Here is a 17,366-nt window from a genome sequence, read left to right as displayed (position 1 = left end):
GCGCTCTAGAGCCTGCGAGCCACAACTACTGAGCCCACGTGCCGCAACTACTGAAGCCCGTGCGCCTAGAGCCCATGCTCCGCAACAAGAGAAGCCACCGCAATGAGAAGCCCGCGCACTGCAAAGAAGAGTAGGCCCCGCTCACCACAACTAGAGAAAGCCCACGCGCAGCAACGAAGACCCAATGCAGCCAAAAAAAAAAAAAAAAACAGTCCCTGTCTTCTCCTGAAAACTACATAACATATTGTGACTTACGATAAAAGAGGAGGGAGACCACTCCTTAGAGCTCGCCTTGACCTGAGATCTTTTACGTAAATTTGGTACCTAAGCTTCTCAAATCTCAAAACGTGGAAGTGCCCTAAACAAAAGGTAGCATGGAATGAACAGGCAGAGGCTTTGTGCAGTGATGATCTCTCTGGGCCCTCTGGTTGCCAGGTTCCCAGGTCTAACCCCCAGTGCTTTCATTTTCAAAGTCTCAGTTGAACAGAACAGAGATGCTTTCCCAGAGGGCCGTGCTGCTTGCTTGCTTTGAGTGGAGAAGTTGCACTGTGGCCATCCTTACGTCATTAGGATGTGTTTGCCATCTGGGTGGCATTTTAATTTAGCACTTCATTGTCAGAGTGTAGCGATAAATAATAAATAAGTGAAATCTGCTTTACTGAAGGACATGTGTGTGCACAGAAATGAGTATATAAACTGCACAGTTGATAATTCTTTTTGTTAATGAATAATTTCATATTGATATTTCTAGGATAACTTAGCAGTGTACTCTCATAAAAGTTTTTTGAGTTTCCTTATAAATTTGATTCTTAAATGTTTTGAGTATTACATGTTACCATGAATTCAGGCTACAATACCTAAGTAATAGACCTGAAATTTTGCACTCCCATAAGCACTGACAACACTTTGCAGGAGGTAATTTGTATACTAAAAGAAACAGGGCCCTCACCTTAAAAATGACAAAACAGAATTAAAGAACTGAAGAATTTCTGTCCAGCCTATTTTGACAGTGTGGCTTGGACTCTGGGACTTAGGCCTGAAAGTAAAACCTCTGTGACCCTTTCTGCTTCTGATGATTTCACCTGATGATTTAGGGACAAATTGACGGATACGATTTCTGGCTCTAAAACAAAGAGAATGACCTGTTGTCTTTTTATTTAAAATATTTGAGAACATCATATAAATCTGTAAAGTTGTTTTTTTTTTAGTTTGTAAGGCAATATGTGTATATACAGTAAAAACTCATTGCTTGAGCTACCCTGATATAGCATCTGTGATTACCCAGATAGGATCAAATTAAAATTTATTTTTGCACTATATACAAAGAAAAGCTGTGAGTATTTTTCAGATGGTCAATGAACTATTTAAATTACCTAAGAAGATAGTTGTTTTCTGATAACCATAAATTACTTTGATTCTATCACCGAGTATGATACAATTGAAATGCTAATTTTAAACTATTTTTATCAGCATGTTCTTCTCAATATATTGAATAAGATGTCTTTCACATCTCCTTGCCACACCATTAGCCTCATTCTATATAATGTATGTGCCAGAAAGTATTAAAACCATATTCTCTTTTAAGTACTACGTAAGTAATATGAATTCACTTTGGCTATTTCCACATCTGATCTGGAAGAATGAGGATTTCTAGTACATTTGCCCCAACTTCTCTCCCACCCACTCGCTAGCCCCTCAAGATAAGAACCCCGCACTATATAATTTGTGTTCACGTCAATTAGTCAGCTCATGACAATGTTGAGAGATTCATCCCCATGTATCCAAAGCTGGTTTGGGAATATCACAAGCAGGAGTTGCAGGGATTATTGATTAGAAGAGGCAAGTAAAGGCGTGATTTGCTTATGTCTGACAGAGCTTTCAAGCTCTACGTGTACCTTCTGTCAGCTTAGGACAGAGGACAAGAGTGTGGTGCAGTTGCTCTGTAGCTCTCGGCATACTCAGGTCACTAACCCACTAAGTGAAAAGTCAAATGAAGAGACGAGGTGCCCCCTTGTACACCAGTGGCAACCCGATGGCAGTGCTTTCAACACTCCTGGCACCTCTGCACCCGCTGTTTACCCACAGCTTTAGTGACCAAAGGACGAGGGTTCTGTCAACTCCAAAGCATGGAGACATTTAAAGACATGTAGGTCTCTCTCCTCTAAAATTAGTTCTGGGTCTGCATTCCTCTAACGTCCTTCCTGACTGATCTTCGATTAATTCTGGAAAGCATTAGTATGTGTCACTCTGTCTAAAACCACTGTTGGCCTTCTGTCCCTTGTATGGGGGTTAATGTTACCAGTGCCGAATGATTTGTAATGCCATGAGATCGTTTGTGACCCAAATGAGCAGAACTTTTCCTTGATCCACCGTCTCTTTGTCAATGAGTCATCCATCCTTTCCATTTTTGTTTCATTCTATTTTGAGTGTGAATTACAATAGATAAGGATGATCTCAATCAGAGACCATTGTAGCTAATTCCACATATAAAAAAAAGGAAAACTTGATTCAATCTTGAACAATGTTCTCTTTCCGGATCAGGCTATAATAGGAACTTGATCTTAAGTTTAAATGACACCTAAGTTAAAGGTTATTTAAGGGCAGACACTTCCTTTCAGTCTTGTAAAGTGCATAGTAAGCCTCAGCTTTCCAGCTCTGTACCTCCAAACTTCCTGTTATTTATACTCACCTGTGTCTTCTCTTCTGCATCATCAGGGGATGAGGTATCTTCCTCTTCAAGGCCAACTTGTCCACCCATCATATTGACCCCAATTCCACTTACCTCTTTCCGGATGTATTTTACTGCATTATATATCTCTTCTTTCTCCTGTGGCTTGTACCTCTGTCTTCTTTTACATATTTCCCTTCCATTTATAATCATGGTATCTCCCTAAATAATGCCTTATCCTGAGCTCTACACCTCCTTTCAGCTGCCATCCAAAAAGCAGGCTATACTCTCACCTTCGTTTTACTCACCTTCACTCCACTTTGCCCAAAGAAGTTGGGCTTCCAATCTCACCAGTCTGTCTGGTGGGGAGTTAGTTACACTAGCCTGGAGCATGGCTGATCAGAAGGAGAGCGGAAGGGAGGAAAACTTTTAAATTCTGCTCCTGCCTCCCCACTACATTGCCTTGAGTTGTCCAACTCCTTATCTTTTGTCATTGGAATTGGTAGCAGTAGGTCAGGTGGTCAGTGTCTGTGGTATTATCAAAACAGGGCCTCAGCTGTGCTGCAGTGAGATGTTGATGAAAATCGGAAAGGGCTGAGGCACACCTGCTCATCCCTTCACTCCTCTACATCCAAACCCTGTAGCCTGGTGAATTACAGGACTGTTGACCAAGTGCTGTTGCTTTGAATTTAACAAATTAATGGTGAATCCCTGTCCACAGGAGTTGCCTAATGACTTAGTAGGAAAAGGAAATTATCAGTGTTGGTTCTGTGTTGCCTGGAACTCTCTGCTCCAAAGCTTAAGCTTCTGTCTTTTCAAAGTCCCTGCAGAGGACACAAGCCTGCCCATCATCCCATTCTTTGTACCTCCAAATGATCGTGAGCTCTCAAACTAAAATTACTAGACTCCTAAGGAGTGCAGCTCTTAGTAAAGACAATAGGTGATATGTACTACCTGGAACTGATGGAGCAAGAATTTAAATTGAGCATAATACTCTCAAGGTGATACAGGAGGTTGCTAGCTTGTCCCTTCTTGATGCACGGACAAGAAGTCATGAAAAACCAAGTGGAAATATTGGGTATGAAAATAATATGGTTGTAAGAAAAACAGGATACAGGATGAACATAGCTGAAGAACTTGTTAGTGACCTAGGAGATCAGAATGGGGGCTGCAGGAAAGGAGAAATAAGTAGACAATACAAAAGTAAAGCTAAGTGATATGGAGAATAGAAATAGAGTAAGACAGACTTCCATCAGACCGGTTAAGAAAAAGATGCAGATAACTATAGTATGAAAGAGAAAAAGTAACTAGAGACACAAAACAAAATAATAGAAGAGTATTGTGAACCAAAACAAAATTGAAAGTCTCAAAAATCTGTATATTGGTAAAGTCAGCACAAAAAACAAAAACTCAAGTAGGCCAATACATTTTAAAGAAATTGAAATAGTTGTCAAAGATCTCCCATCCCCAAATTCCTAGACCCAGTTGTTTTAGGAGGTAAATTCTACCAAACTTCTAAGGAACAAATAATTCCTATCCAAAATAGGTTCAGTAAAATGGGAAGTGAGAGGAGTTCATTTCCTGAAGCAGGTATAATCTTGATTCCCAAACCTGATCAAGACAGTAGAATAAGAGAGAAATAAGGCTTCCCTGGTGGCACAGTGGTTACGAATCCGCCTGCCAGTGCAGGGGACGTGGGTTCAAGTCCTGGTCCAGGAAAATCCCACGTGCCAAATTTCCAAGTCTGAATAACCATACTTTGTCAGTAGTCAAGTGGTTCTCTGTGAAAGAAAACAAAAAGCAATTAGCTCAGCCCTGGACTCAAACAATCACACAAACAATTTTCCTTGAGATAGTCATCATACTTCAGTACACAAAAGTGCTTTATGCAAACTTCTCATTTTGTCACAGATGATACTTTTTTAAATGTATACTCAAGCATAGAGATTCAGTGAAATTAATAATTTTTTACTCTTTCCTCAAGGACATTCTTATGTAAAACTAGCTGTTTTTCTTGAGTGAATGGTGATAAAGAATACGTGATGAGGGCTTCCCTGGTGGCGCAGTGGTTGAGAGTCCGCCTGCCGATGCAGGGGATACGGGTTCGTGCCCTGGTCTGGAAAGATCCCACATGCCGCGGAGCAGCTGGGCCCGTGAGCCATGGCTGCTGAGCCTGCGCGTCCGGAGCCTGTGCTCCGCAACGGGAGAGGCCACAACAGTGAGAGGCCCGCGTACCAAAAAAAAAAAAAAAAGAATACGTGATGAGTATAATTTAGCACCATAACCTTGATTCATGCTGAGGTAACAGTTTTACCCACTATTGCTTTTGCATCATTCCTGTAAATGTCAACAGAATTTAGAAGGCAAAACATCTTATTATGAAAGTACTTTTGACTATGCGGGCCCCCAAAAGGTCTTAGGGATCCACAGTTGTCCATGGACCACACTCAGAAACACTATTCTGCACCATCATTCAACTAGATAGATGGATAGATAGATAGATAAATAGATAGATAAGGTACCTTTCATAGTAACCACCAAACTATAAGGCATCCAAGAGTTAACTTAGCCAGATTATACAAAACTTCCTAGACCTCTATAAAAAAAATTTTGAAATTCAAATAAAGATCACAGAGAGTAATGTAAATAGATGTAAAGACGGTTCATGCCCTTAAGAGAGATGACTTAATAATATATAAACTCTCCCCCCAAATTAATCTATAAAATCACTGCAGTGTCCATCAGAATTCCAGGGTTTTTTTTTTAATTTGATAAAGTTACTTCAAAATTTAAGTAAAAGAATAAAAGATACTGGAAAACTATATCACCTTAAGGAAAAAATAAAACAGTATGGAGACTTGCCTTGCCAGATACTAAGACAAATTACAAAACCATCACCAAAGCCCAGGATCAGGCAGATACTCAGAAGAGGAATGTAGAGTCAGAGTCATGTATAAATGGGAGACTGATCTGCTTCATCGAGAATAAAGTGGGACCACAAATCAGTATGGAAGGATGGGCTGTTTCAGAGATGTTAGAAAGAAGGCTCACTAAGTGGATTAAAATAAACAGAAGCCCTCTCTGATAAAAACGTGGTCTCCAGAGAGACCTCAAAGTATTGAAGAAAACATCTATCACTATAAATGCATCATTACTCTTTATTGTGACTATCTTCAACTAATATTTTTACCTTTTCACATCCTCAGTTTTCTAAGTTTCCAATTTACTTACTTCATTTTCTACATAGAATTGTCAACCAACCATTTATGCTTGAAAAAAATACTTCACACTCTGAAATGAAAGCTCCATGAACCACATTGACTCTCAAAGTTTCAGAAGAAGATGTAAAATAATGAGGTAAATGCACAAGATAATGTATCAGGAGTACTTAATTAAGTATGTCTCAGATTCCTCAGGATCTGGAAAAACTATATTCTTCCAAAAGCTTCTCTTGTGTGAACATTTGCCTTCTGCAAAAATTCTTAAAACATAAGCACCTCCTGAGAAAACCAAACGTTTATGTAATATCTCTTTCAGTTTGTTCCTTACTAAGAACTATTCCCTCAGCCATGATCTGTAACACTCTGAACAGCTCTTGCTAGAATCCTATCTCCTTCCTCTGAAGATGCATGGAAATCTCATTACAAGTGTTCAACACCTGTTCCCTAAAAGGTCTCAGAAATGATGTCAGGTTATTCAGCTCACTTGACAATGTGTCATGTACTTTTTGTGTTTTTGTTTTATTTTTACTTTTATATGGAATGTGATTCACAGATAAATGCAGTCTTGAAATAGCAAGCTTTCTTCCTTTCATGAGCAATTCTGTAGAATTTATCATTCTCTAAATCCAGGGTTTGAAACCAACTGATTGATGACCCTCTTATTTATTTACTAACACATGTCAACAGGTAACCAAGTGACATGCAGCAGTGTGGCTCCTGCAGCACCTTGTTAATCCGAGTAGTTTAGATGTATTAAAAAGTCTTTTCACTTGGACAAAACGAGAGTAATGCAAACTGACAGATTTCACCTCTTTATTTCTCAACAGAGTTTGTAAGTACTCAAAGCCTAGACAGATGACTAGTTTGGGAAATTAGGGAGATTTCTTGTAGACCACAGCGAAGTGGACGTAGAGCTTCAAGCACTTAATTTAAAGACCTAATTGAAGAATTTGTAATGCCGGATTTTTTTCAAAAGGGAAACCTATAAAATATCCCTGAGGCATCACCAGTGCATACACACACATTCACAGTGGCAGGCAGACCCATGATGTTAAAACCAACCATAGAAATACTCAGGAAGTCACCAAGCCCACCCTACTCTCTATACTTGGTCTTTACACTTGTCCAGCTAGGAGACTTTCTCCAAATCTTGGCATCAAATACTTTATCACCATTAATGCATGAGCTGGCTGCCCTAACAGATCTTGATTATGTGTCAAAGGAAACAAAGACATATGTACAGACGTCAAGATCTTTTGACTAATTTCTTAGCACCCAAGGCTACAAATCTTCAAATTATCTCTTTCATATTGTGGTTGCTGTGTCTGGGAAACTAATCACTTCTTCTCCTTCAGCTTGCTTCCCAGCTGGCAAGCCTCTGGATTGCCTTTCACCTTAACCATTGCTCATTCCTGAACAAACCATCTTCATCCCCATTGCCTCACTAGGTCCTGCTTGCCTAACCCCCACTGTTCACAGGCAGACTTTCTCCCTGAGAATGGAAAAAAGAGCATAAGTGGCAGGAGAAGTATAAGTGTGGAGGTGTGAGGGTATTATTCCCTTTATATGGGAATGTAACAAATGACCATGGAAAGGCTGCTTGTTTCAGGTAAATGTAATTAGAAGACAAGAAGATCTAGGCATGAAATTTAATACGCTATAGGCTTTAATTATATGATAATGTATTATTGGCATGGCATAATTGAGATTATTCTGATAGTTTTCAATTTCTGAATCTGAATTATACTGGGGAGAAGTAAATACGGTATATATAGATGAAGAGCAATAAACCAGGGAAGGGACCATTTCTCAGTTTCAGCTGCTGAATGTAATCTGTGTATGAGAAATACAGATACAGCTATCATGGCTAAAGCCCAGTCTTTAGAAAAGCCCCTGGTATGCAACTAGCTGACAAAACTGCCAGTGGAAGAAAATTTCTGCTGTCCTTAGAATCCTACCACACAGTTCTAGCCAGAGCTAACCAGAGCAAAGTAAATATGCATGTAAGAAAATATTTTCTCTTTCAAGCTTTCATAGGCTCTTCAGTCAGCAACACGATGCAGATATTTTCTTCCTGTGAGATCTTAGATCTTCTGGTTTCACAGATTTAAGTAGAGCCAGAATCTCAACAGCTAAAGGGACTAAGTTAAAACTTTAATAAAACTCAAACCAAGGTGTCTGTTTTTCCAATCTTTTTTTTTTTTTTCTTTTTTGGCCGCACTGCGTGATATCTCAGTTCCCCGACCAGGGAACCATCATGTCTTTAAGATCTTAAGAGGAGACGATGCCTCCATATTCCTCCTCAAGGAAGGTTCACAAAGTGTCACTGACATTTACCTCCAGAGGTATCTGACTTTTTATGGCCGGTCACTCATGGATCACCACTGGCTGTTGGCTTATGGAGATTGCTCAGTTTGCATCCAGTTTGACTGCCATCGCCTCTAGTCCAGTGTCCAATTCTCCTTTGCTCTATAGCTGACCATTTCCTTAAAAATGAACTTATTGATGCGAAAGATAACCCAGGTAAAGCAGCTAATGTGACTGTGACTGCAGGACAGTTATTCGAAAGCAGTGTATCATTAGCATGGTTAATACCAAGGAGATATTAACGGCAACTGTTGGTTTAAATGACAGGGTCATTAAACGAGTTGGCCCCAAAGGGAGCCTTGGAATTAGGAGGCCACAGACCTATTGTTTTCAAACATCTGTGGCATTGGTATTCTCATGGATTTTAAACATCCATAGGCAGGCCATAACATCGTAGATTATTTTCATTCATCTAAGGATTGTCCAAATATGTACCTCATCCTATCTGGGATAACAATACTGAAAGGTAAAATGTGTTCCGATTCTACACAAAAGTCACCTTTTTCCTAAAATGAAGTTTATGTAAAGATATAGCTTGGGCTTCCCTGGTGGCGCAGTGGTTGAGAATCTGCCTGCTAATGCAGGGGACACGGGTTCGAGCCCTGGTCTGGGAGGATCCCACATGCCGCGGAGCAACTAGGCCCGCGAGCCACAACTACTGAACCTGCACGTCTGGAGCCTGTGCTCCGCAACAAGGGAGGCCGCGATAGTGAGAGGCCCGCGCACCGTGATGAAGAGTGGCCCCTGCTTGCCACAACTAGAGAAAGCCCTCGCACAGAAACGAAGCTAACACAGCAAAAATAAATTAATTAAAAAAAGAAAAAAAAAGCCTGCTAACACACAATGGTCAGGCTGTCTTCTTACATCTCCCCACCTCCAACTTTTTTTTTTCCAATGAGATCTCTTCTTAAATGTACACAGGTGCATAATTACAAGAGATTGCTTTGAGGAGCCTAGCAGTGTTGCCATTGAAAAGTACAAGTGTTCCAGAATGAAGAAGTATCGTAGCCAAGAGCAATACATTGAAATTCATCAAGAAGCCTTGCTACTTTGGGTGTATTTGTTTTAAATGCCACTATTTGAAATGCGTTACCAACTACAAGCAACTTAACGTGAAGCTTGAAGAATATAGAGGCATCTGTAATGCTGTAGAAATGTTGCAAAAAGAGGGAAAGTGGGTATTTTAAGGGGGAATTCTCAAATATTAACAGTGCTCAGAATTTTAATGGAGCTATTGATAACCTTGTTATCTAGTAGAGTTCTAACTACAAAATGCATTAAACTTCTTGGCTGTAGTCAAATGAGTGACAGCCAGAGATGGCATACATAGTGTACTTGATAAAAATGCTGTTTATTTAAAGTATTAGAGTGGTCATTATGTTCAAGTACAAAGTTTTGATCCTCTCAGTAAATTTAATCTAGAAAGAATAAAGTGTTTCAGACTGTTTTTAAGTTTCAGTAGAACACAGGGTACTCTGAGTTTTTCCTTAAGAGAGTGTCAAATGTAAAAGCTGGTTTTGATATATTCACACATAAACAGATATAGGTTTTCAGGTTGCTTCCTTGATTCTTTCCCATTATTGCCTACTTGTGGCTAAGGATATGGTGACTTTATAAACTCAAACTTTCAGCTATTTCAGAAGTTTATATTGAACATATATATTCAGTTGAGTGTGAGTATGTGTGTGTATGTTAATCCTATTCAGAGAATTTGAAAATGGAAAAGAATTCAAGTCACTGTATTATCATTGTTTTAACCTCTCCAAGACACTTTTCCCTAATCTGGAAATGGGGCTCCTGATTCCTTAATTTTTAGAATGATTTTAGGGGTAGAGTAAATAATGTACTAAAGTATGTAGGAAAAATAAGTTTCTCTTCTGTGATCAAAACAATTACATTTTGTTACCTTTCCCTTTCCTCATGAAGTTGAAATGATATAATCCAATATAGGTAAAGCCCAAAATTTATAGGAAGCATAGACTCTCTTAGCTAGAAGGAATCTTAGAGCATATATGGTTCAGTGATTCTTACCATTTGTTTGGCTCATGGACTACTTTGAGAATCTGAAAGTTATGATCCTTCACTCCCCAAAAACTGCCTCTATACACAAAAATTATCATATAATTTTAAGGGGTTCAAGGACTCCCTAAAACCTATTCCTAACCCCTAGGGTTAAGAATCCTCAACTTAATTCAACACCCTCATTCTAAAGATGGAGGGACTTCCCTGGTGGCGCAGTGGTTAACAATCCGCCTGCCAATGCAGGGGACACGGATTCAAGCCCTGGTCTGGGAAGATCCCACATGCCACAGAGCAACTAAGTTCGTGCTCCACAACTACTGAGCCTGCACTCTAGAGCCCACGAGCCGCAACTACTAAGCCCGTGAGCCACAACTACTGAAGCCCCTGCGCCTAGAGCCCGTGCTCCACAACAAGAGAAGCCACTGCAATGAAGAGTAGCTCCTGCTCGCCACAACTAGAGAAAGCCCATGCACAGCAACAAAGACCCAATGCAGCCAAAAAAAAACAAAAATAAAAAAATCTAAAGATGGAAAAATTAAAGAATATAAGTGATACGCTCTTGAGAATTAAAAATTATTTTGAAAACTCTTCCCCAAAAATCTCTAATAATTTAAGAATACAGCTTTCATCAATTATTTGAGCAGTGTCCTTGGACTACAGCTGCATTTCGTTGGTGGACTTGCTGTCCTGTCCACCCTTGGTTTGTGAGTGACAGAAGAGCTATTTGCAATCCCACACAAAGTGAAATGAAATAATTTGGGCATTGATTCTATTTTTAACATGCCCTTTCCCAAAAATTATACTACTGCATTCTCAGTAAACATTCATTAAGTACCTGTCATGGTCCAAAGCCTATTCAAGATAGTGAGAGCACAAGATTATGAGACCCAGTTTCTGACTGATCTGGGCCTAGTCTAGTAACAGCTCATGAGCTGGTAATAGGGGAACCCAGAGGGAGGAGCGACCCAGCCCCAGAACTTCGAGAAGGTCCTACATTTAAGGTAGCATTAAAGCTGTGTCTTGAATGATGAGTAGGAGTTTTCCAGGCAAAGGATCCAGATATCCTAACTCCCTGTGCATGCAGATTTTACAATGCACCACTTTCCTTTTAGTTTAGAATAATTCGCTTACTTTAAATTTTATGTACATGGTAATTAGGTGGGGTGGCCCATCGAAGACCCATTTGGTAGTTTCATCAACCACGCACCTTCATTCTCTGAGCCATGCAATCTCCAAACCTCAAGGTCATTGTCCTCTCTGACCTGCAATTTCTAGTCACTCACAAAGGCTTGCAAATCCTTTCTTCAAAGCGTCCCTTCTACCTTTCTCTTCTTTTCTGTTCCCATTACCATCTTCTAGTAGTTCTCCATACACTAGACCTGGTCCCCACCAGTCCTTCCTTGTACTACACAACCACAAATACGTTTTCCCAAAATTAATTTATTCTGAAGCCTGGCAAAGAAACATTTGCTCCAGGTTACCAGATAGGATATAGTTACTGAGTCTATTTATTTTCTTACTTAAAGCCTGCCACGATCCAACCTCAGGCTTCTCACCCATCATTTCCCAGAACTTTTTTACTCCAGCCAGGCGAGTGCAGGGTAGAGATGCTAAGAGCCCACACCAAGTCAGGTCTCACCTTTACCACGTGTTAGCTGTTGCATTTCATCTCTCCAAGCTTGTTTCCTCATTTATGACTTACATGAATAAATAACCAAACGGCTTAAAGCTGTTAGGAAAGTTGGTGTGATGACACATGGGAAGTGCCTGGTGCCGGGTCTGACATGTAATTGGCTCTTAATAAATGGTGACATTTGTAGCCACCTTCATCATCACCTTCCTCTGAAATGCACCGCATCTCTGACAGGCAAGCATTTCTAGAAACCCTTCCTCCTCTTACCCAGGTCATTTGCTTCTCCTTTAGGACCTGCTTCAGGTTCTGCTTATCTTCCCACTAATATCCCGCCCCCCCTAAATACACCTGCTCTCAGCAGTCTCTCCTAACATCCCCTGCCTCCCCTCTGTTTGCCTTACACTGTTTCCAAACTTTGAAGTTTCCTCACTGCAATAGCGAGAGCTGCCCCCAAGTGGAGCAGACTGTCGTGCAAAGTCACAAGCCTCCTTGACTTCACCCTCGTTTGAGGATGTTGAAGTGATCATGAAACAGAGGGGAGGTTGGATAGTGGATGTCTAAGGATCCCAGCAGTAGTGATTTTTGGAGCCTGAGTGGTTTGAGAGCAGGGACATGTCTTCTACTTCCTCCTACTTCCCACAGCTAAGATTATCGTAGGCACACTCAACTCTGTTGTGTTTGGCGGACTGTTTTCCCGAAGAATCATCCTACTCTTTGATCCCTGTGACAGATGAGCAGTGGCTTTAATCCTGCAGGGGAGTTTGGGAGGATGTGTATCAGGGTTGGAGGATGGGAAACCCCACGTGCATCACACTGTGACCCAGAGTGAGCTTATAAAAAGTGTTTAATGAACAAGCACCAATCATAGGCTGTTTCACTGAGTCGTATGTCCCTTGGGAACAAATTAAGAGCAAATGGAAGTCTTCCAAAGTTAAGGCTGAAGTTATAGGGAGATGTAGAAGGAATAGATCTCTTGCCCCGCCCCTGCCCAAAAAACAAACTCCTTAGGTTCCACAGAAAAAGCTCTTTATCTAAACATTTTATTTCTCTTCCTTACAATCTCCATACAGGGGCAAACAGAGAGTCCAGAAACGTTTATCTTTAGTATACTTATTGGAAACTCTATTCCTCACATTTTTGAAACAGTTTCATTACACAGGGCACCTCTAATTTTTGCCAGTTCATTTTATCTCTGAAATCAACTGCTTTGCCTTCTCTGTTGCTGAATTTTAGCTGCACTTAATCTCATTGTGGCCTGGCCTTTTTATACCAGTTTGCTGTAATGCTGAGAGAACCTTCAGCTTTAAAGAATGGCTCTTCATCCCTCCCCAGTTGGAGGGGAGGAAATCAGTTAATTGCAGCCTGTCAGAGTTGTTTTAGGTGACTTTGTACTTCTTCCATTTAAGATCAACATGAACCTTAGACATTTCAGGCTGGAAATTTAAATAGCAACAGAAAAGCCTGCGTTTCACTAATGCCAGGAATGACTCATCTGGTGAGAATGGTATTGTATTGATAATACAATACAGAGAGAAGGAAAAGACTGTGGTGTCTGCCTTTCTTTGTATTTCTGACCTTGAGGAGAATTATAACTTGTTTGTTGCAGAAGTTGAGCATCTAATGTGCTGATGCACCTGTTAGTTGTAATATGTTAAATGGCAAAGCACTTGCAGTTTCCCATGATTGCTTTGTGGGTGAAATATTTTCTGCAATCTGGTGAACTGATTTTTTCTAAAGACTGTATTCATTTGTATTTCTTGTCTCTCATTTCTCAAAAATATGCTTTCTCATTCTATTTCAACACCCTGGTCTCATCATTAACATCTTAGAATCTGCTTGGCTTTTTATTTTCAAGGTAACGTTATTATGATTTGTTTTTAATGCAGAGACCATGAACCAGGCGACTCCTGCTAGGAAGCTGGAAGAGGTTCTTCATCTAGCAGAGCTCTGCATAGAAGTCTTACAGCAGAATGAAGAGCATCATGCAGAGGTGATGGCTTGTTTTAACTGTCACATAAAGTGTCACATAATGCTTTACCATAGTGGGAGCAGCACTGAGGAAGTGGCTTTTGATACACATCTGGCCGTTAATCTACAGAAAACTGAGAACGTGTGCATTTCCTGGAAATATAACTCCTATATGTTACAAAGGAATTGTGTATGTGTATAATTTAGTATCTGTTCCTGACAACTGTCTTCCTGTGAGGAACATGGGAGAGCTTATGGGATCTGCCTCAGGTGTACAACTAGTAAGAAGCAGAGCTGGAACACGAACCCCCATCTTGTGATGCCAGATCACTCGCTTTTCCCCCGTGCCCTGATTGCTTTAGTTTAGAAATGTAAGTTCATCAATGTGCAAAAGGAAAAGTAGTGGTAAACTGTAGGACACCAAAATTGAATAGAAGATGTTCAGAACCGTATGATTGATAACTCCAGTCTTTCACTTTTACCGTCAAACTTTTCTTTAAATTTTCACTAAACCTTCATTTTTAAGAGATTTTTAAAAGTTCTAGTGCTAATTATATACTGACATTCACTAAAAATATAGAATGGTATTTCATCAGGCAAACTGCTTATTCTGAGACTTAAAAGTGTCATTCTTTCTAATAGCCCTGAGTTTATTTTAAAAAACAAGAGTTTTCTGACTGAATTAGGTAGGGAAAATGTGTAGGATTAAATAAATGTAATAAATTTCAGTGCCCTAAGAGTGCTTTTATTCTTGAGGAAGCACATGAAATGAATAAGTATGAAAAAGACCAGGTACAGAAGAATTTATAGAATATTTATATTTAATGAAGCCTTGTTCTCAAAAATATAAGAAACTACAGGAAGTACATTTTAAGCAAATTCTCAGAAAAGAATATTCATGAAACCTTGCTATAGATACCTAAGATTTATTGTATCTGGTTATAAATATGATCAAAACATCTGCTTTTAGCTCACACTATGGAATCTAGCTTTTACCTTGCATCTGTCATGTGTGAACTTGTTATGGATATTTTATTTTAAACTGAAGAAACAGCTGCTTCAATAATTTGAAGTGAATTCCCAGGAGGAGCTTTTCTAGGCTAATACTACCACTATGTTACAATGAAAATGATTAGATGACAAAATGTATGTATGTGTTGTCTTTGTCTTTTGTTAAAAGGCATTATCATCAGAGTATTAGACCTTTTTGAATTAAAAAATATTTCTGATTGGGTATCCAATTTCATCTAAACAGGTACATCTAATATTCCTATACATTTCACAAAAATTACATTTAATTTTTCTGCACTAATAAGGGAAATAACTCTCCTGTCTTTTAAATGTAATTAGCATTATATACTCCCTGCAACCACTACATGCTTGTTAAAGTACAATGTATCCAAACACAATTAAAATGTAAATATTACTTATTTTCAAATCCACAAAAATACAGTTGACTTTTTTGAACAGAAGTAATCAAAACTCATAAATGTAACTCAACTATATGCCAAAATATAGAAGTGTTATGATGACCTCTTTTTAAAATGCTTTGTAACACTATGACATGTCTTCATTCCACAATGCTTCCAAATTCTTGGGATTCTTCAGGGAAGAGAGGTGAGTGAAATTGTTTTCACCATTTTTCTAGCATGAAATAACTCTTTTATGTGAAGATAGGATAGAACACACTCTGGTTACACTTTTAAAGCCACCTTAGTCCCTCTCCTTGGAATTAAAGACTGTATTTCTTTAAATGGGCAACTCTTTGTTGTACTGTTTCCGTGAATGTGTCTTATTAGTAATTGCATGCATAATTATTGCTGGCCATCTAAGTACAGGCCAGCTGAGAGGATTTTGCCATTTTGGTTTTGGTTTTATCTTTGAGTGTTTTTTTGGCCTTTTTCTTTTTTTAACCAGGAGATCCAGCTTTTCCTTTGAACAATATTGGGGGGTGAATTGATCTGATTCCAGAGTCATTTCCACAGTGAATTGATGGACTGCCTTGTACCCTGATCTTGATTTTGCTGAATGTCCAGGCTAGACTCTACTGCACAAAAGAGGAGCCGACCCGGCTCCCTTGGTGAAGGTTAATGCGTCTGCCTCAGAGACCTTCAAGTGGCCGTGTGTCCGCTCCTCTCATTTCCCTTCTCCTTCCCTCCGCAGGGGCGGTTCACGTCACAAGGCCAAGAGGTGGTTTCTATCCTTCCGCAGTTTCTCAGTTAAGCAGGTTTCACATCCTTCAGTTCTTTGACAGTAACTTGCTCATAAGGCAGTCCTCCCTTCTCTCTGAAGGCCTCTCCACCTCTCCCCTCAGGCTTTTCTTCCGAATTTCTGTGTTTTCTTTTGAGAAAGACAGTTTAAACTCCTTTCCAGAAAATCTTGAAGGACGTCTTCCACATTCCCGTGATGAGACTATGTCTCATCAGAAATTTAGACAAACTGATCCGACAACTGTCCACCCAAGGCCACTCACTCTGACAAAGGCGGCAAGTCCCAGATGCCGACGAGAAAGGCTTAGGCTCTCACCAGCACACCCCCTCCACACACACGTAGCACTTTCCTGCTAAGAAAACTTGCCAGGTGCACAGCTGGTCAGTGACGGGGTGAAGAGGCAAGCCAACTCCAGACTCCACACTTTCAGGGAACCACATTGTTATTTCTTGGTTTCAGTAGAATGGCAGGTATGGGTGCCTTGTCCTAGTTTTGCTGGCAGGTTTGGCACTTAGCATCGTAGCAGGGATATAAATGCAGAGAGGAGGAGGATGGTGCAAGCCTGGACATGTCCCTTCTGTTCTGTCAGGCTCTTCTCCTGGCATATCTTGGGACTCTGCTGTGGGGATGGAGGGCTGGAAATATCCCTCAGTGAAGGGGCCGAGAGAGAGGCAACATGATCGATATGAGCACAGCTCAGGTTGTTACTTTGTGATTTATTGTTGCCACAGAATCTTAATTGAAGGTCCCTAAAATATTTTAAATATGATATTGTCCACCATATCAGTGACACTGTAGGCCAGGGGGATGTCTGACGGTAATTCGGTATTTGCAACTTAGCTCTCGGTTCACTGTAAATGGTTGATGAGTCCTGCCCTCCAGCTGGCTGGGTCCCAGGCTGCTCCAGCAGCAGAGTCAGAGCAGGGAGAGGAGTTCAGTACGGACACACATATTTGTGCATGTGGTCATTCACATGAACATCGGTGTCTGGACCAGATTATGCGTCTGGATGGATTCTAACATAAAGAAAATGGATGTTTGATTTTTCAATTTTTTTCCATTGTTTTTACTTCCTCATATCCTTATTCCTCTCTACTACCATACACATCTAAGGACCATCTTAAAGTATAGTTATACAAAACTTGATCATAGACAAGATCTGTTTACTACCTACTACTAACTAAATTGCACTCATCTCAACAGTTGAGTTCATCTTATTTGCATAGTATTTATATCTGGATAGCCAGTGAGATAAATAGACATTTTCTTTTTTAGG

The 17,366-nt window shown here is 40.0% G+C and overlaps 1 protein-coding gene across 2 annotated transcripts in view; it reads left to right on the top strand.

The window, feature by feature from the left end:
• Positions 1-17,366, top strand: part of CADPS2 (calcium dependent secretion activator 2) — a 493,834-nt gene that overhangs the window by 385,843 nt on the left and 90,625 nt on the right. For both annotated transcript variants that reach the window (XM_060108899.1, XM_060108898.1), the window contains one exon: positions 13,798-13,901. In XM_060108899.1, coding sequence (XP_059964882.1) covers positions 13,798-13,901 — 104 coding nt within the window. The remainder of the gene's footprint in view (positions 1-13,797; positions 13,902-17,366) is intronic.

This window comes from Mesoplodon densirostris, chromosome 9 (genome assembly GCF_025265405.1).
Source record: "Mesoplodon densirostris isolate mMesDen1 chromosome 9, mMesDen1 primary haplotype, whole genome shotgun sequence".
In the NCBI taxonomy this organism is placed as follows: Eukaryota; Metazoa; Chordata; class Mammalia; order Artiodactyla; family Ziphiidae; genus Mesoplodon; species Mesoplodon densirostris.
The sequence above is the reverse complement of the archived record's forward strand: the minus strand, read 5'-3'. Positions and strand labels throughout refer to the sequence as shown.